The 20829-nt window shown below is 35.6% G+C and overlaps 1 protein-coding gene across 2 annotated transcripts in view; it reads right to left on the minus strand.

Annotated features, from left to right (window-relative positions):
* Positions 1–20829, minus strand: part of BMP2K (BMP2 inducible kinase) — a gene marked incomplete at its 5' end in the record, with an annotated part of 125839 nt that overhangs the window by 65618 nt on the left and 39392 nt on the right. For both annotated transcript variants that reach the window (XM_082653640.1, XM_082653641.1), the window contains 2 exons: positions 214–319; positions 3533–3651. In XM_082653640.1, the coding sequence (XP_082509766.1) occupies positions 214–319; positions 3533–3651 (225 nt within the window). The remainder of the gene's footprint in view (positions 1–213; positions 320–3532; positions 3652–20829) is intronic.

The raw sequence follows: 20829 nt of genomic DNA on the forward strand, positions 1-20829 counted from the left end.
ATTAACATATGCTCACATCATCATTGCATCAACTATGAGTAGTTTTTAAATACTTTTTAACAGCATTCCTTATTTAGGCAAATAATTAAAGCTGAGATTGCAATGAATGCCCAGAATTAGATGACAGCTGCCCTAAGAGAAACCAAGACACCTACTAACCCATTTTTATAGGCAAATTTTTTTAGCAAAAAACAACCACAGAAAAATACTTACCTCGACAATATTCCATTAAGATAAGCACTTCCCATACATTATCACTAACTGAATTAACAGTACAGTCCAAATAACCCACGATATTTTTGTGACCAGACAGCTCTTTCTGTAAAAAATAAACAAAATTTTAAAAACTGGCAAACATATTTTAAAGGTCTATCATTAACAATGATTTGAAGTCTAAATTAATATATTTAAAGAATTTCAAAAAGTAAGATTTAGGTGTAAGTATGGAATCCGACACATTTCAAAAAGGTTTCTACAGTTTCAATGGAAAGTTTATTTACATGTGACTGTCATTTCCTAACAAGCAAATAGTTAATGAATACTTATTTTCAATTCAATGGGGAAGAAAGAGATGGTTCATTCAAAAGTAACAGTTTCCAGGGCTTCCCTGGTGGCACAGCTGTTAACAACCTGCCTGCCAATGCGGGGACATGGGTTCGAGCCCTGGTCCAAGAAGATCCCACACATCGCAGAGCAACAAAGCCCATGTGCCACAACTACTGAGCCTGATCTCTAGAGCCCGCAAGCCACAACTACTGAGCCCAAGTGCCATAACTACTGAAGCCCACGTGCCTAGAGCCCATGCTCCACAACAAGAGAAGCAGCCGCAATGAGAAGCCTGCGCACTGCAACGAAGAGTAGCTGCCGCTCTCCGCAACTAGAGAAAAGCCCTCACACAGTAACAAAGACCCAACGCAGCCAAAAATAAATAAATTTAAAAAAAAAAGTTTCCAGAAGTGAGTGTACAAGATAGTCCTTTGGGACTCAAGAATAAAATACCAGAACTTTTACTTATTTTTATCTTAAAAAGATAAAGAAATTAAGCTCTAATATTTATGAACAATTACACTCGCGTTTGTTTGTTTTGTCTGCAACATATTGCAATTTATGTCCACCTAGTCAAGTGAATTTATGAATGTATGTACTTTTAACTAAATAACCTAAAAAAATAAACAAGTAGCTAAAAAGGATTTCTGTAAAGAAACCATAAAGATAACACTAATATTACAAGTACAAGAAACTAAGAAGAAAATGGCAAATCTGACACTTTTGCTCCTAGTACAAGACAATCATTAACATTTATAAGGTTGACAATCATCAACATTTATAAGGTTAAAAATCATAATGATCTAAATAAGGTCTGTCTGTAAATTAAAAACTCTTATCAAGAATACTGTTTAAAATAATTTACATCCACTATCATTAAAATAAACCTAGTTTTAAGTGCGTAATATAATTTGAGATATTAGCTAACAGCAGCTGAACATGTGAATAATTCATAAATAAACATAAATAGTGAAGGATTAGTCATCAAAAAACAGTTTGAAGACAACTGCTCACCTCCCCAAAATAGCTTATTTAAAAGCATAGGATCTGAGTTTTGCTGAGGTTGACGCTATGTTTTATATATCTCAAAATTATACAAAATCTATTGAAAGGAAGAATTACAGTACAATACCATATCTGGGCTTAAGTTAGAAAACTTAGTCTAAGATTCCCTATTATCTCGGAGTAAATCTTTTCACCCTTTTGACTAATAGCCTTACCTGAAAAACAGCAAGTCTCAAAGCCTAATCAACTCTAGTCTAGCTAAGGAATAGGGATAATAAAAGCAGAATTCTGATAAGTCATACTGTATAAATGTGTCTATCTTCAAACAAAAAGGATCAAAATATGTGTGTTGATAAAGATGTTGATACAAAATAAGAAAATCTCCCTCTTAGCAGCTGGGGAAGCTTGACAGTAACAAGTGTTTTCAAGGAAGTAGATAAACTAGAACCCTCCTAACACTGCCGGTGTGAACAGAAAATGGTTCAACTGCTGTGGAATTAATGGTTCCTTAAAAAGTTAAATGTGGAATTACCATATGACCCAGCAATTCCACTCTTAGATACATACCCAAAAGAACTGAAAATAAACAATACATATGTACACATATTCATAGCAACACTACTCACAATAGCCAAAAGGTAGAAATAGCCCAAATGTCTATCCATGGTTTTTTAAAACGTCCATCAATAGATGAACACATAAACAAATTTTGATACATATATAGTATATATAATGGAATATTATTCACTCATAAAAAGGAATGAAGTACTGATAAGTACTACAATGTGGATGAACCTTAAAAATATGGTAAGTGAAAGAAGCCAGACACAAAAGGTCATATATTGCTTGATCCCATGTATATGAAATATCCAGAATAGGTAAATCTATCGAGACATAACATAGACGGGTGGTTGCCAGGGCCTGGAACAAGAGTGGAATGGGGAGCAACTGCTTCATGGGCAGGGGTTTCCTTTTGGAGTGATGAAAAGGTTTTAAAACAAGGTAGAGGCAGTCTGTGCACAATACTGTGAATGTACTAAAAACCACTGAATTGTTCATTTTACAATGTGAATTATAAAATGTGTAGTATGTGAATTTCACCTAAATAAAACAAAAATGTTAAATATATATATTAGCACTTGATAAACAGTAGATGAGGAGGAGGAAGAGGAAGAGAATAAAAGAAGAGAAGACCAGGAGAAAGAGGGGAGAACAAGAATAAGAAACCACCCAGAGCACTGACAATAAGCAACTCTAGAAAAAAAGGAAATTTTTATTCTGTAATTTTCTCGAAATGTTTAATCTAGTTAACTGAGTAACTGAAATTTTCTTTAATGGTGCATTAAAATATTTTTCACTTTTCCTAATATTAAAGAAGAATTTTTTCCTTGCTGAAGCATACCTTACCAATACTACAGAGTTCACACACACACACACACACACACACACAAATCAACTTTACGGCATGATTTTAAAAATGAAAAGCAAAACTAACTGTGGTCTGTGAATACTAACACATATAAGTGAATGTATTAAATACCCAGGGGAAGCGTAAGCACCAAATTCAGGATAGGGGTTTCCTTTTGGATGAGGATAACAGTATAAGGATAACATTACAGAGGAATACACAGAAGGCTTCAACTGTATCTGTAAGCCTTTAATTCTTAAGTTGGGTAGGGGGTAAACTGGTGTTCACTAATTTTCTACATTCTTCTATTCTCAAAATATTCCATAATTTAAATTTATTTTAAAAAGGAAAAAAGAAAGCAGAGAAGTTTGCCTGTTGAACTGTAATAGGGAAGGGAGGAAAGGTAGGAGTTGTTTCTATTTAGCCCTAAGTATGGCTATAAAGAGTACACTTCAAAGGTTATCTAGATGTGCCCAAGCCAATAAGCAGCTTGCCTACAGATTGGTAAATGTTATGTGAAAAACTGAAAGAAAATACACCAAATTTTTCAAAGGAAATTACTCTTTCACTTACCATAATTGTAATTTCCCTTTTACAAATGTTGAGGTCTGTCGCGTTATTGACATACATTCGCTTCAATGCATAGCGGAGTCCACCGTGAGTCCGCACCAGGAAAACTGTGGAGAATCCACCTAGAAGAACAAGAATCTACTAAATAAGAAGAATTTGAAGCTCCTGCCAAAATCATGTAACAGCACTGAGGAGCTTAATCTCACAGGGAAATAAACTGATTGTACACAAGACAAAAATAAGAACAGTAAACAACTAACACATTGTACTAAATTAACAGCCCAATCATTGGCTTCCTATGCCAATCATGAAGTAGCACATACACGATAACATGCTTCTCAAGTTAAAATATACAAATATCATTTGAGTGGGAATATTTCTTATATAGGACGTGGAAAATGTTAACAACTTAACTATATCACTATAGTTTGGCAAATACTAGTGATTGCCTACCCATCAGCCTCTCCATCTTAGTGATGACAAAACACTGATGTGATTTAATATAGGACATCAACGGGATCAGATGGGTGGGTTCCTCTTAAAGTTCCAGGGGATCAACCAACACTGTTCTAAAGCAATAATGGGAATCTCATTTCCTCTTGTCAGCAGCTGATTTAGGATTGAATATGTAACCAATTTTGGCTATATGGGACATAAGGAAAAGTATGCTGAGGGTTGCAGGAAAGATTTTCCAACCAGAAAAAACAAAACAAAACAAAAAAAAGATTCATATGATGAGGCTCTGCTCTTCCTTCCGGCTTTTGGATTTTGTTGTATAAGAATATACTCTTTAGACCTATGGCAACCATATGTGGTCATGACGGAAAAAAGAATGAGAGAGAAAATGACCCAAAACACTGAATTACTTTGGCAACTGAATTACACAAGCCTTCCAGACCTCTCACGTGAGATTATAAATGTCCTCATTATTTATGCCACAGTGTGTTAACTGTACCCCAGAAAGCATCATATATGAAACAAATAGCCAGGTATTCTAAAGGACAATTACTTCTGTCACATACAAACAAAGATTTCCACCTTAAGTTTTTAAAACTCATTTTAGCATAGGATATTTTGTGGCTTAATTATAATTTTAAAACAAAAAAAATTACCGATACCCTCATTCACCAGAGGGAAGACAGCAGAAGCAAGAAAAATAGAAGCAGGAAAAACTACAGAAGCAAGAAGACAGCAGAAGCAAGAACTACAATCCTGCAGCCTGTGGAACAAAAACCAACATCACAAAGAGGTAGACAAGATGAAAGGGCTGAGGGCTATGTACCAGATGAAGGAACAAGATACAACCCCAGAAAAACAACTAAATGAAGTGGAGATAGGCAACCTTCCAGGAAAAGAATTCAGAATAATGATAGTGAAGATGATGCAGGGCCTCAGAAAAAGGATGGAGGCAGAAGTCGACAAGATGGCAAGAAATGTTTCACAAAGATCTAGAAGAATTAAAGAACAAACAAACAGAGATGAACAATACAATAATTGAAATGAAAAATACACTAGAAGGAATCAATAGCAGAATAACTGAGGCAGAAGAACGGATAAGTGACCTGGAAGACAGAATGTGGAATTCACTGCTGCAGAACAGAATAAAGAAAAAAGAATGAAAAGAAATGAAGACAACCTAAGAGACCTCTGGGACAACATTAAATGCAACAACATTCACATTACAGGGGCCCCAGAAGGAGAAGAGAGAGAGAAAAGACCTGATAAAATATTTGAAGAGATTATACTTGAAAACTTCCCTAACATGGGAAAGGAAATAGCCACCCAAGTCCAGGAAGCACAGAGAGTCCCATACAGGATAAATCCAAGGAGAAACACACTGAGACACACAGTAAACAACTTGGCAAAAATTAAAGACAAAGAAAAATTACTGAAAGCAGCAAGGGAAAAATGACAAATAACATACAAGGGAACTCCCATAAGGTTAACAGCTGATTTCTCAGCAGAAACTCTACAAGCCAGAAGGGAGTGGCATGATATACTTAAAGTGATGAAAGGGAAGAACCTACAACCAAGATTACTCTACCCAGCAAGGATCTCATTCAGATTCAATGGAGAAATCAAAAGCTTTACAGACAAGCAAAAGCTAAGAGAATTCAGCACCACAAAAACAGCTCTACAACAAATGCTAAAGGAACGTCTCTAGTGGGAAACACAGCAGAAGAAAAGGACCTACAAAAACAACCCCAAAACAATTAATAAAATGGTAATAGGAACACACATATCGATAATTATCTTAAACGTGAATGGATTAAATGCTCCAACCAAAAGGCACACGCTTGCTGAATGGATACAAAAACAAGACCCATATATATGCTGTCTACAAGAGACCCACTTCAGACCTAGGGACACATACAGACGGAAAGTGAGGGGATGGAAAAAGATATTCCATGCAAATGGAAATCAAAAGAAAGCTGGAGTAGCAATTCTCATATCAGACAAAATAGACTTTAAAATAAAGACTATTATAAGAAACAAAGAAGGACACTACATAATGATCAAGGGATCAATCCAAGAAGAAGATATAATTGTAAATATTTATGCACCCAACATAGGAGCAACTCAATACACAAGGCACCTGCTAACAGCTATAAAAGAGGAAATTGACAGTAACACAATAATAGAGGGGAACTTGAACACCTCACTTACACCAATGGACAGATCATCCAAACAGAAAATTAATAAGGAAACACAAGCTTTAAATGACACAACAGACCAGACAGAATTAATTGATATTTATAGGACATTCCATCCAAAACCAGCAGATTACACTTTCTTCTCAAGTGTGCACAGAACATTCTCTAGGATAGATCACATCTTGGGTCAAAAATCAAGTCTCAGTAAATTTAAGAAAATTGAAATCATATCAAGCATCTTTTCTGAGCACAACGCTATGAGATTAGAAATCAATTACAGGGGGTTTCCCTGGTGGCGCAGTGGTTGAGAGTCCACCTGCTGATGCAGGGGACACGGGTTCGTGCCCCAGTCCGGGAAGATCCCACATGCCGCGGAGCGGCTGGGCCCATGAGCCATGGTCGCTGAGCCTGCAAGTCCGGAGCCTGTGCTCCGCAACAGGAGAAGCCACAACAGTGAGAGGCCCGCGTATACCGCAAAAAACAAAAAAAAAGAAATCAATTACAGGGAAAAGAACGTAAAAAACACAAACTCATGAAGGCTAAACAATATGTTACTAAATAACCATAAGATCACTGAAGAAATCAAAGATGAAACCAAAAATACCTAGAGACAAATGACAATGAAAACACGACGATCCAAAACCTATGGGATGCAGCAAAAGCAGTTCTAAGAGGGAAGTTTAAACCTATAGAAGCTTACCTCAAGAAACAAGAAATATCTCAAATAATCTAAAATTACACCTAAAGGAACTAGAGAAAGAAGAACAAACAACACACAAAGTCAGCAGAAGGAAAGAAATCATAAAGTTCAGAGCAGAAATAAATGAAATAGAAACAAAAAAAACAATTGCTAAGTTCAATAAAACTAAAAGCTGGTTCTTTGAGAAGATAAACAAAATTGGTAAACCATTAGCCAGACTCATCAAGAAAAAGAGGAAGAGGACTCAAATCAATTAAATTAGAAATGAAAAAGGAGAAGTTACAACAGACACTGCAGACATACAAAGCATCCTAAAAGACTACAACAAGCAACTCTATGCCAATAAATTGAACAACCTGGAAGAAATGGACAAATTCTTAGAAAGGTATAACCTTGCAAGACTGAACCAGGAAGAAATAGAAAATATGAACAGACCAATCACAAGTAATGAAATGGAAACTGTGATTAAAAATCTTCCAACAAACAAAAGCCCAGGACTAGATGCCTTCACAGGTGAATTCTATCAAACATTTAGAGAAGAGCTAACACCCATCCTTCTCAAACTCTTCCAAAAAATTGCAGACGAAGGAACCTCCCAAACTCATTCTGTGAGGCCACCATCAATCACCCTGATACCAAAACCAGACAAAGATACTACAAAAAAAGAAAATTACAGACCAATATCACTGATGAATATAGATGCAAAAATCCTCAACAAAACACTAGCAAACAGAATGAAACAACACATTAAAAGGATCATACCATGATCTAGTGGGATCTATGGCCAACTAATCTATGACAAAGGAGGCAAGGATATACAATGGAGAAAAGACAGTCTCTTCAATAAGTGGTGCTGGGAAAACTAGACAGCTACATGTAAAAGAATGAAATTAGAACACTCCCTAACAGCATACATAAAAATAAACTCAAAATGGATTAAAGACCTAAATGTAAGACCAGATACTATAAAACTCTTAGAGGAAAACATAGGCAGAACACTCTGACATAAATCACAGCAAGATCTTTTGTGACCCACCTCCTAGAGAAATGGAAATAAAAACAAAAATAAACAAATGGGACCTAGTGAAACTTAAAAGCTTTTACACAGCAAAGGAAACCATAAACAAGACGAAAAGACAGGGCTTCCCTGGTGGCGCAGTGGTTGGGAGTCCACCTGCCGATGCAGGGGACGCAGATTCATGCCCCGTTCTGGGGTAATCCCACGTGCCGCAGAGCAGCTGGGCCCGTGAGCCATGGCCGCTGAGCCTGCACGTTCACAGACTGTGCTCCGCAGCGGGAGAGGCCACGGCAGTGAGAGGCCCACGTGCCGCAAAAAAAAAAAAAAAAAAAACCCTCAGAATGGGAGAAAATATTTGCAAACAAATCAAAGGACAAAGGATTAATCTTCAAAATATATAAACAGCTCATGCAGCTCAATATTATAAAAACAAAAGACCCAATCCAAAACTAGGCAGAAAACCTAAATAGACATTTCTCCAAAGACAATATACAGATGGCCAAGAAGCACATGAAAAGCTGCTCAACATCACTAATTATTAGAGAAATGCAAATCAAAACTACAATGAGGTATCACCTCACACCAATTAGAATGGGCATCATCAGAAAATCTACAAACAACAAATGCTGGAGAGGGTGTGGAGAAAAGGGAACCCTCTTGCACTGTTGGTGGGAATGTAAATTGATACATCTACTATGGAGAACAGTATGGAGGTCCCTTAAAACACGAAAAATAGAACTACCATATGACCCAGCAATCCCACTACTGGGCATATACCCAGAGAAAACCATAATTCAAAAAGACACATGCACCCCAGTGTTCATTGCAGCTCTATTTACCATGGCCAGGTCATGGAAGCAACCTAAATGCCCATTGACAGAAGAATGGATAAAGAAGATGTGGTACATATATACAATGGAATATTACTCAGCCATAAAAAGGAACGGTATTGGGTCATTTATAGAGGCGTGGATGGATCTAGAGACTGTCATACGGAGTGAAGTAAGTCAGAAAGAGAAAAAAGTATATCGTATATTAATCGTATATATGTGGAACCTAGAAAAATGGTACAGATGAACCAGTTTGCAGGGCAAAAATTGAGACACAGATGTAGAGAACAAACATATGGACATCAAAGGGGGAAGGCGGCGGGGTTGGGGTTGGTGGTGTGATGAACTGGGAGATTGGGATTGACATGTACACACTGATGTGTGTAAAATTGATTACTAATAAGAACCTGCTGTATAGAAAAACAAAATTCAAAAATTCCAAAAACAAAAAAAGCACTAAAGACTCCACACACACACGCGCACCTACACACACACACACACACACACACACACACACACACACACTTCTATTATTTAGAAGTAATAAATTCAGTGAAGTTTCAAGATCAAATTTTTTTAAAAATGTCACTTTTATCAATTTGTTAGTCCTTCTAACACAGCAATCTCAGCAATGATAAGGCACTAGCACTCCAGTTCAGTGCAAAATGCTCAAAGGAAAAGTAAACTATTGGGGATAAACAACAGGGGAAAAGAGCTCCTAGGATGACAGTCCAGAATCAGTACAGATTCATTCCGGAGTCTCCATATGCTCTAACTGCACGTATAAGGAACTGTACAACTCCCACCTTATAGATCTGGATTTCCATGTATATAATGTAGGGGAAATCAAATCAAACACTCACAAGGCGGTTACCAGGAGAGAAAAAGATGATGTTTGGGAAAGGTACTTTAAGTAAAAGCTCTAACAATTCAGGGCATTTGTTTAAAAGATGCTCATTTAACATTAATTTCATATGCAAACATTAACGAATTAGTAGCATTAATAAAGTGCTACTTAAACTGCTCAAATTTTATTTGATTAAAAAATTAAAGACAATGCTAAAACTTAGAATATATCTAGATACAGAAGTAGTATGGGTACAGGTCAAGATAAACCATTTATATAGCATTTGTTTTGAGATATTTTAGAGATTCCCCTAGAGCAATGATTCCCAAGCATAACTATGCATCAGAATTGCCTGGTGAGCTGGTGTGTGTGTGTTTATCTTGAATAGTTTCCAGGTTCTGACAAGTCTGAATCAGAAGGTCTCAAGTCAGGCCAAATACATACATTTTGCTAAACCATCCCTTACTCATTATTCTACTTTTGTATATGTTCTTATGAATATATAATAATATAAACTGAGTATTAACTGGGGCGGCAGTGGGAGTCCCCCAGATGGTTCTGATGTACAACCTAGTTAAGTACACACTGAACCACAGTAAAAAAATTCCTGAAGGAAACATGGATTCTATACATCAGCGGTCCCCAACCTTTTTGACACCAGGGACTGGTTTCATGGAAGACAACCTTTCCATGGACGGGGCTGGTGGGGGGTGGGGGGGTTCAGGCAGTAATGCGAGAGATGGGGAGAGATGGGAAGCTTTGTGCCCTCACCCACTGCTCACCTCCTGCTGTGCAGCTCAGTTCCTAAAAGGCCTCGGACCAGTAGCAGTCTGCAGCCTGGGCACTGGGGACCCCTACTATACATCCATTCTCAACCATACATATAACAAAGTAATTTCATCCCTATGAATTAGGAAAATTAGGGGAAAAATGTTAACTAAGTTTTGTTCATAAAACCCCTGTTTCTAAAAATTAAAGTTTGATAATTTCACCAATCCTATATCAGACATAGATCTGGCAAAATGTTAAGTTTTCTACATAGAGAGATGATGTGTTCATCAACTATGATTTACACCTAAACATGGTAAACACCGTACTGGTCGTCAGCAGTGCCTGCTCTGAGAATGAAATGGAATAATTTGTTTATATTTCTCCAAATACTATATTTTCCAAAATTTTCTGATTAAGTATTAGTTAGCTAATATTATTTCTGTTTGAAGAATGCATTTAGTGGGAGGTAACTAGTTGAGACATTATAGTAATCCAAGAGAGGACCATTATCTGCTTGCCACCAACCCATATCCACCAAATTCTCCAACACACATTCTTCACAGAAGGCTTTCAGGACGAACCCAATTCATGCTCCTCACTCCCTCAGGCACCTCAATATAGAGTTTTGACTATATTATCACATACTTCAATTTTTAACTCATTTTATACATAAATCAAAAGAATTTATGGCAGTAACCACAAATTCCACTTATTATATATTTCTATGTCCAATTCAACATATTGTTCAATTCAAGCCCAGTTCCAGGCACGGCTGCTAAATTAATACTAAATTTATACTTCCAAATATTGGATTACAAGAATACTATAAAACATTCCAAATGTTCTCAAAATCCCATGAAAATAAAAGAATTGATGACAGATTTGGTCTTTGCTATGTTAAAGAGGTGATTACTGGTGATGTCCCTAGATAGCTTCAGGTTGTAGGCTGGTCCCAGAAAAACCAACTACTGTGTATGATTAGAGGGTTGAAACTTTTCAGACTTTTTCCTATCCCATCTCCCAATCTCTGAGGAGAAAAGAGTGGTTAGAGATTGAGTTCAACCACATGACCAATGATTTAATCAACCATACCTATGTTAAGCTACTTCAATAAAAACTACAAGTAACAAGGTACAGAGAGCTTCATGGCTGGTGAACATACTAACATACTGGGAGAGTGGTGTATCCTGACTCCATTGGAACAAAAGCTCCTGCACTAGAGAAACTTCTAGACCTCATCCTATACCTGTTCATCTGGGTTTTTCATTTGTATCCTTTATAATAAAATAGTAGTCATAACTACAGCACTTCCCTAAGTTCTGTGAGTAGTTCTACCAAATTATCAAACCTGAAGAGGGTGTCATGGGAACACCCAAATATGCAGTCAACCGAGTCCATCAGAAGTGGTTCCCTGTCATCTGAAATGGGGGCAATCTTGTAGGACTGGGCCCACTTGTGGGGTCTGCACCTACTCTGGGTACTGTCAGAATTGAACTGAATTGACAGACATCCAGTTGCTGTCAAAGAATTGTTGTTGGAATGCAACCACTTATCTAGTAGTTGTACTTAAGGATGTATTTTATCTTCTACTTAGGAAGATGAGAAGTATGTCATCAAACAACAGTCAAGAAACATTTAATGTAACCATAATTCAAATTGGATTTGTAGTGATCCAAAAGGTCACTACAAATTGGGTCCTTAATAAGTATTTGTTCATACAATTAGGCTTCCTAATTGTATGCACAGCACCTCTTTAAAATTCTCACAGCTTTCTGTTCCATACCATATAGCATATTTGATCCTGTTTATCAATCTGTCTCTTCCACTAGTTGTTAAGCAACTTGATGAGGGTCTCACACAATATTAAGTGGAAAATAAATAATCAATGTGTTTAGAACATAACTGTTAAGTCACTTTTGAATTAACCAAACTGCTCTGAGGAAAGAAAAAAAAGGTATTTTTTTAACAAGGTTTGCCTTGTTAAACCTAACATACACTAATTTCTTTGACATAACCTGACTATAAGCAAAAAAGTTTCCCAACCACTACAAGAAATCAATTTCATCAGGCATAATTTGCATTCTGAATGTCCCTCAGTTCCTAATCAGTATTTTCTTTCCAAAGAACTGAAAAGCCAACTTGGAAAAAGTTACATAAAATTAGATACCATTAAATGTTTCCTGTAACTGAGGTTCTCAACCCGTTTTCTTGCCCAACATGAAGGACTCTACTCACTCCCCAAAATGATAGAGACTGTCAGTGAACTGGGAGAAAAGTCTCAAAGTTGAGAAATATGATATTAAGAAACTGATTCAGCAAGGATCATCATTGTATGACAAAATCCTAGATGAAAGGTTTATGAGAAATAGGATAGTTGCATGGTGTCAAAGTATCAAAACGAAAAACATTCCTTTTCATGGGAGAAATTTGGGGGTCACTAATTTGGCATTAATATTGACATTATATGCTTCCTGATGTGATGGAATATGAAGTAATTAAATAGCATCACCTGTGAAGTACCTTTGTTAAAAACTTTTAACCTAATAAAACTTATGGCTTAAATTGCAGTTTACAGAAAACAGGGGCTAGGAGAATATGGAAAATGATAACACAAAGAAACACTCAAGGTCTGAGAGATTAACTCTGGCTAGCTTTCTTGTACAGTGTTCCATATGTGGAGTACAAAAATGAGGGGAGCAGGGCTACATTACAATAAAATGTAATATATAATCCTTGATTAATTACTAGTTTTGAAAGAAACTGTAAAACATGATTTTTGTTGATAAACTATTTGAAAGTAAGTGGTCCCTTTGGGACAATGACAAGTCTTGGCACATCCACAACTACTGAGAGGTATTAAAAATGTAATAGGCTGCTTGGGCAAGCACAGATGTTTAAGAGACATCCAAAAGCTGAGGCAGGGCTGAATGACAAGATTCATCTCTTACACGGGGTCACTCCTTCAAAACTGTGAGAGGTGGTTGTTTCATCTACTGTATGGAAACCAACATAGAGAGTCAAGCAAAATGAAGAAACAGAGGAATATGTTCCAAATGAAAGAACAAGATAAAACCTCAGAAAAAAAAATAAAAATCCCTAATGAATGAGAGATAAGTAATTTACCTAATAAAGAGTAATGATCATAAAGATGCTCACCAAATTGAGAATAAATGAACAGTAAGAACTTCAAAAAAGAGATTAAAAATATAAAAAAAATAACAACTAGAAGTCAGAGAGCTGAAGAATAAATAACTGAACGAAAAAATACACTAGAGGGATTCAACAGCAGACTGGATGAAGTAGAAGAATCAGTCAACTCAAAGACAAGGCAGTGGAACTCAACCAATCAGAGCAGCAGAAAGAAAAAAGAATGACAATGAGTAGAGATAGCTTAAGGGGCTTATGGGACAACATCAAATGAACTAACATTCACAATATAAGGGTCCCAGAAGGAGGAGAGAGAGAGAAAGGAGCAGAAATCTTATTTAAAGAAATAATGGCTGAAAGTTTCCTTAACCTGAGAAGGAAAGAGACATCCAATTCCAGCAAGTCCAGAGTTCCAAATAAGAGGAACCCAAAGAAACCCACATCGAGACACATTATAATTAAAATGTCAAAAGATAAAGACAAGGAAATAACATTAAAAGCATCAAGAGAAAAACAACTTGTTACATACAAGGGAACTCCCATAAGCCTATAAGCAGATTTTTCAGGAGAAACTTTGCAGGCCAGAGTTTTATATTTCTATAAAATAGTATGAAGGTTCAAAGACAAAAGTAGTAAAAATAACTATGATTACAATAATTAGTTAAGGGATACACAAGATAAAAAAAGGTAAATTGTGATATCAATAATATAAAGTGTAGACGGGAGGGAGTAATAATGTTGAGCTTTACAATGGGATCAAACTAGAGAAGTTTTCAACTTAAAAGAGACTATTATAGATACAAGTTGTTATATGTAAGACTCACGGTAACCACAAAGCAAAAATCTATATAGGCACACCTCAGAGATATTGTAGGTTCAGTTCCAGACCACTGCAATAAAGCATATGGCAATAAACCTAGTCACACAATTTTTCTGGCTTCCCATTATATAAAAAGTTATGTTTACACTAAACTGTAGTCTATTAATGGTACAATAGCATTATGTCTTAAAAATGTGCATACTTTAATTAAAAAATACTTTATTGCAAAAATATACTATCATCTGAACCTTCAGAGAGTCATAGCAATAACAGCAAAGATCACTGATCACAAATCACCAAGAAAAATATAATAATGATGAAAAAGTTTAAAATACTGCAAGAATTACCAAGATGTGACACAGAGACACCAAGTGAGCAAATGCTGTTGGAAAAATGGTGTTGACAGACTTGCTCAATTCAGAGTTGCCACAAACCTTTCATTTGTAAAACATGCAATATCTGTGAAGTGCAACAAAGGGAAGTGCAATAAAACAAAGCACAATAAAACAAGGTACACCTGTAGTAAATATACAAAAGATAAAGAGAAATATAAGCATACCATTAAAGAAAACCATCAAACCACAAAAGAAGCCAGAGAAGAACACAGGAAAGAAAACAACAAAACCATGCAGAAAAAAATTAGTAAAATGGCAATAATCACATACCTAACTGTAATTACTTTAAATATAAATGGACTAAATTCTCCAATCGAAAAACACAGAGTGGCTGAATAAATTTTTTAAAAGACTAATCTATACACTGTCTACAAAAGACTCACTTTAGATGTAAGGACACCCAGAATGAAAGTGAAGGGATTAAAAAAATATTCCACGTAAATGGAAACCAAAAGAATGCTGGAGTAGCTATACTTATATTAGACAAAACAGACTTCAAAACAAAGACTGTAAAAAGAGACAAAGATGGGTGTTACATGATAAAGAGATCAATCCAACAAGAAAATATTACATTTGTAAACATTTATGCACCCAACATAGAAGAACCTAAATATATAAAGCAAATATTAACAGACCTAAAAGGAGAAATAGACAGTAATACAATAATAGTACGGGACTTTTATACCCTACTTACATTAATGGATAGATGCCCAGACAGAAAATCAATAAGAAAACATCAGCTTTAAATAACACATAGACCAGATGGACTTAACAAATATGTACAGAACATTTCACCCAAAAGCGACAGAATACACATTCTTCTCAAGTGCACATGGAACATTTTCCGAGACAGATCGTATGTTAGGCCACAAAACAAGTCTAAAAAAATTTAAGAAGGCTGGAATCACAGGAAGCATCTTTGCCGACCACAATAGTATGAAACTAGAAATTACACAAAGGAAACTGAAAAATTCACAAATAATATGGAGATTAAAGAACACGCTACTGAGCAACCAATGGCTTAAAGAGAAATCAACAGAGAAATTAAAACCTTGAGACAAATGAAAATGAAATGTAACATACCGAAATATATGGGATGCAGCAAAAACACTTCTAAGAGGAAAGTTCATAGGGATAAATGCCCGCCTCAGGAAACAGGAAAAGTCTCAAATAAACAACCTAACTTTACACCTCAAGGAACTAGAAAAAGAACAAACAAAGCCCAAATTTAGTAGAAGGAAGGAAATAACAAAGATTAGAGAAGAAATAAATGAAATAGAGACTAAAAAGACACTAGAAAATATCAATGACACATAGAGCTGATTCTTTGAAAAGATAAATAAAATTGGCAAACTTTTAGAAAGACTCACCAAGAAAAAAAGATAGAGGACTCAAATAAATAAAATCAGAAACGAAAGAGAAGATCTTACAACTGATACCACAGAAACACAAAGGATCATAAGAGACTACTAACAAATTGAACAACCTAGGAGAAATGGATAAATTCCTAGAAATACAAATCCTACTAAGACTGAATCATGATGAAATAGATAATCAACTATGCTCCAATATAAAATAAATTTTTTTAAAAATAGCATCTAAATAGCCAAAAATAAATAAATAAGAAGAAAGAAAAAAAATACACAATCTGAACAGACTGATTACTACTAATAAGGAGACTGAATCAGTAATCAAAAACCTCCCCACAAACAAAAGTCCAAGATGAGATGGCTTCACTGGTGAATTCTACCAAACATTCAAAGAAAAGTTAATAGAAATCCTTCTCAAACTCTTCAAAAAATACAGGAGGTAATTCTTCCAAACTCATTTTATAAGGTCAGCATTACCCTGATACCAAAACCAGACAAGGGTATCACAAGAAAATTACAGGCCAATATCCCTGATGAACACAGATGCAAAATAACCAACAAAACACTAGCAAACTGAATTCAACAATACATTAAAAGGATTATACACCATGATCAAGTAGGATTTATTCCAGGGATGTAAGGATGGTTCAACATCCACAACAGTCGATGTGATATACCATAACAACATGAAGGATAAAAATCATATGATCATTTCAGTAGATGAAGAAAAAAAGTTGACAAACTTTAACATCCATTTATGGTAGAAACTCTCAACAAAGCAGGTACAGAGGCAACGTACCTCAACCTAATAAAGGCCATATATGACATATAAGCCCACAGTTAACACTGCACTCAAAAATGAAAAGCTGAAAGCTCTTCCATGAAGATCAGGAATAAGACAAGGATACCCACTCTCACCACACTTATTCAGCAAAATATTGGGTTGGCCAAAAACTTTGTTCACGTCTTTTCATAACATCTTATGGAAGTCCTAGATAGAACAATTAGGCAAGAAAAAATAAATAATAGGCATACAAATTGGAAAGTAAGAAGTAAAACTGTCACTATTCACAAATGATATATATATAGAAAACCCTAAAGACTCCATTCAAAAACTGTTAGAATAAATGAATTCAGTAAAGTTGTAGGATACAAAATCAATACACAAAAAATATGCTGCATTTCTATATACTAATAATGAATTAATTAATTAATTGAGAAATTAAGGGAACAATCCCATTTACAAAAAGAATAAAATACCTAGGAACAAACTTAGCCAAGAAGGAGAAGGACCCATATTGAAAACTACAAGACATTAATGAAAGTAATTGAAGAAGACACAAATTGCTGAAAAGGTAATCCATGCTCCTAGACTGGAAAAATTAATATAGTTTAAATGTTCATACTACCCAAAGCAATCTACAGGTTCAATGCAATCTCTATCGATTCCAATGGCAGTTTTCACAAAAGTAGAACCAAAAATTCCAAAATTTGTATGGAACCATAAAAGACCCCACATAGCCAAAGCAGTCTTGAGAAAGAAGAACAAAGCTGTAAGCATCACACTCCCTGATTTCAAACTATATTACAAAGCTATGGTAACTAAAACAGTATGGTACTGGCATGAAAAGACGAATGGAGCAATGGAATAGAGAGCCCAGATATGTATGGTCAATTAATTTATGACAAAGGAAACAAGAATATACAATGGGGAAAAGACAGTCTCTTCAACAAATGGTGTTGGGAAAATTGAACAGTCACATGCAAAAGAATGAAACTGGACCACTATCTTACACCATACACAAAAATTAACTCAAACTGGATTAAAGACTTGAATGTAAGACCTGAAACCATAAAATTCCTAGAAGAAAACATAGGCAGTAAGCTCCCTGACATAGGTCTTGACAATGATTTTTTTGAACCTGACACCAAAAGCAAAAACAACAAAAGCAAAACTAAACAAGTGGGACTACGTCAAACTAAAAAGTTCTCACAAAAAAGGAAACTAACAACGAAATGAAAAGGCAACCTACTGAACAGGAGAAAATATTTGCAAATCATATATCTGATAAGAAGTTAATGTCCAAAATAGAGAACTCATACAATTCAATAGTTTTTTAAAAAAAAAATCTGATATTAAAATGGGCAGAAGATCTGAATAGACATTTTTCTACTGAAGACACACATACGGCCAACAGGTGCATGTAAAGATGCTCTACATCATTAATTTTAAGGGAAATGAAAATAAAAACCACAATGAGATATCAGCTCACACTTGTTAGAACATCTATTATCAAAAAGACTAAAAATAGCAAATGTTGGAGAGGATGCAGATAAAAGGGAACCCTTGTGCACTGTTGGTGTGAATAAAAATTGGGGGCAGCCACTATGGAAAACAGTATGGAGGTTCCTTAAAAAATTAAAAATAGAACTACCGGGCTTCCCTGGTGGTGCAGTGGTTAAAAGCCCGCCTGCCGATGCAGGGGACACGGGCTCGTGCCCCAGTCTGGGAAGATCCCATATGCCGTGGAGCGGCTGGGCCCGTGAGCCATGGCCGCTGAGCCTGTGCGTCCGGAGCCTGTGCTCTGCAATGGAAGAGGCCACAGCAGTGAGGGGCCCGTGTACCGTAAAAACAAAAACCAAACAAACAAAAAAATAGAACTACCATTTGATCCAGCAATTCCAGTTCTGGGTACTTACTAGCAGAAAATAAAAACAGTAATTTGAAAAGATATATGCACCCCCATGTTCACTGTAGCATTATTTACAATAGCCAAGATATAGAAACAACGTAAGTGGCCATTGATGGATGAAAAGATTTTAAAACTGTGCCATACATACACACACACACACACACACACACACACACACACACACAGACACACACACACAGGAATATTATTCAGCCATAAAAAAAGAAGGAAATCTTGCCATTTGCAACAACATGGATGGACCTCGAGGACATGATGCTAAGTGAAATAAGTCAGACAGAGAAAGACAAATACCATATGATCTCTCTTTTATGTAGAATCTTAAAGTATTTTTAAAATAAATATTTTAAAAAACTAAGCTCATATGCAGAATAGATTGGTGGTTGCCAGAAGTGAAGGGTGGGGGATAGAAAGAAATGGGTGAACTGCTTTTGTTCTTTTTCTTTCTTTTTTTTTTTTTTTAGTTTAAATAAATTGAAATATTTTTAATGAGGGGGGTAGGGTTATTCTAGATTTTAAATGACATTACAATCAAATTCAGTACATAACTCTTTATTAAATTCTACTTTTGAAAAAACCATAAAACATGTTTTTGTTGGTGGTGAATTATTTTAAACTAAGTTGTAGATTCATGTCATTTTACTCATTAGTATTCATGACTATTTAAACACATATACATTCTTAAAATGCATACATTAACCTATATAACTACAGTACCTCTGTCCCACCTAGGAAAATGAACAATAATTCTTCTAATGCACAGTCCTGACTCAAAATTATCCATGTGTTTTTATTTAAATGTATTAAGAAAAAAGTGGTAAAATGTTATTAATAGTTGAATCTAGATGATGAACATATGGTTATTCACTGTACTGCTCCTTCAAATTTTCTGTATATTTTGAAATTTTTCATAATAAAGTTGTAAGAAAAGAACAAAAGACCTAGGATGTTTTTCCCCAGATAACTCTTCTCTCCCTTGCCATTCAACAACCCCACCAGCACCACGGAGAATTATTATTTTACAAGAACAACAATGTTGCTGATTATCCAGACTCACAACTTCCCCAAAGGCACCATAAGTCTCTTACCACAGAAAAAGTTTATGGTATCTTAGATACCTTATGCTCCAATATCCCAACACACACAAGCACTTCATGTTTATGAAAGACTGGGCTTTAGTAGTGTTTACTTCTATCAAGTTTATTTCCCTAGGGAATGGAAGGAAATGAGAGGAACGGATAAAATTACACATGGTTTTTCTGTATTGTGTATATCATCAGACATCATGCTAGTCAACAAGATAGAAGAAATACTAAGCTGTTCAGCAACTTCTGGTTCCAACCATTGCCAATGAAAACAATGTCACTTGAAACTATCTTCAAGTTAAGTGGAACAGGCACTTATTTGGCTGTAGGATTTGAGCCAATGACCACTGGCCTGTGATACATCAGAGTTTCGTTACTCTAGGTTAAGGCAATGACTCCAGAAGTTTCTTTTTTAAAAGTGAAAAATATCCCTAAAAAGAATTACTAACTTAAATTCATGCCAAAATTATTTTATCTGTTTGTTCTATCTACTACAAGGCAATGAAAGAATAAATCAGTTACATTTGATTGGGTGGAGAACAAAAGGAGAGGGAGTTGAAAAGTGAAAAGGCAAGAGCACAACATTCATACAACCCTGACAATACATAAAGCATTGCTAAGCACATTACCTTATTTAGTTCTCATAACATTATGAGGCAATTTAACTGTTATTCCCATTCTACAGATGAGGAATAAACTAAACACTGAGAAAGAAGGTAAGCAGCTAGTCCAATTACACAACACTGATAAGATGAAGCCAGAGGGTTTTTTTTTTTCTCATAAATCTCACATTCTACTGATTTTTATATCCACACTTGTCTTTGTTATGCCAGAAGAAAAGTCTATGTAGGATCTGGGAATAACATCAAATCTTAGAAAGAACAAAAGAAAATTGGGATAATCAAGATAAAACAATGCCCCCCCAACCCCCCAGAGTTTTCTTCTTGATAGA

Source organism: Grampus griseus (genome assembly GCF_964374135.1).
Source record: "Grampus griseus genome assembly, chromosome: 4".
Classification (NCBI taxonomy): Eukaryota; Metazoa; Chordata; class Mammalia; order Artiodactyla; family Delphinidae; genus Grampus; species Grampus griseus.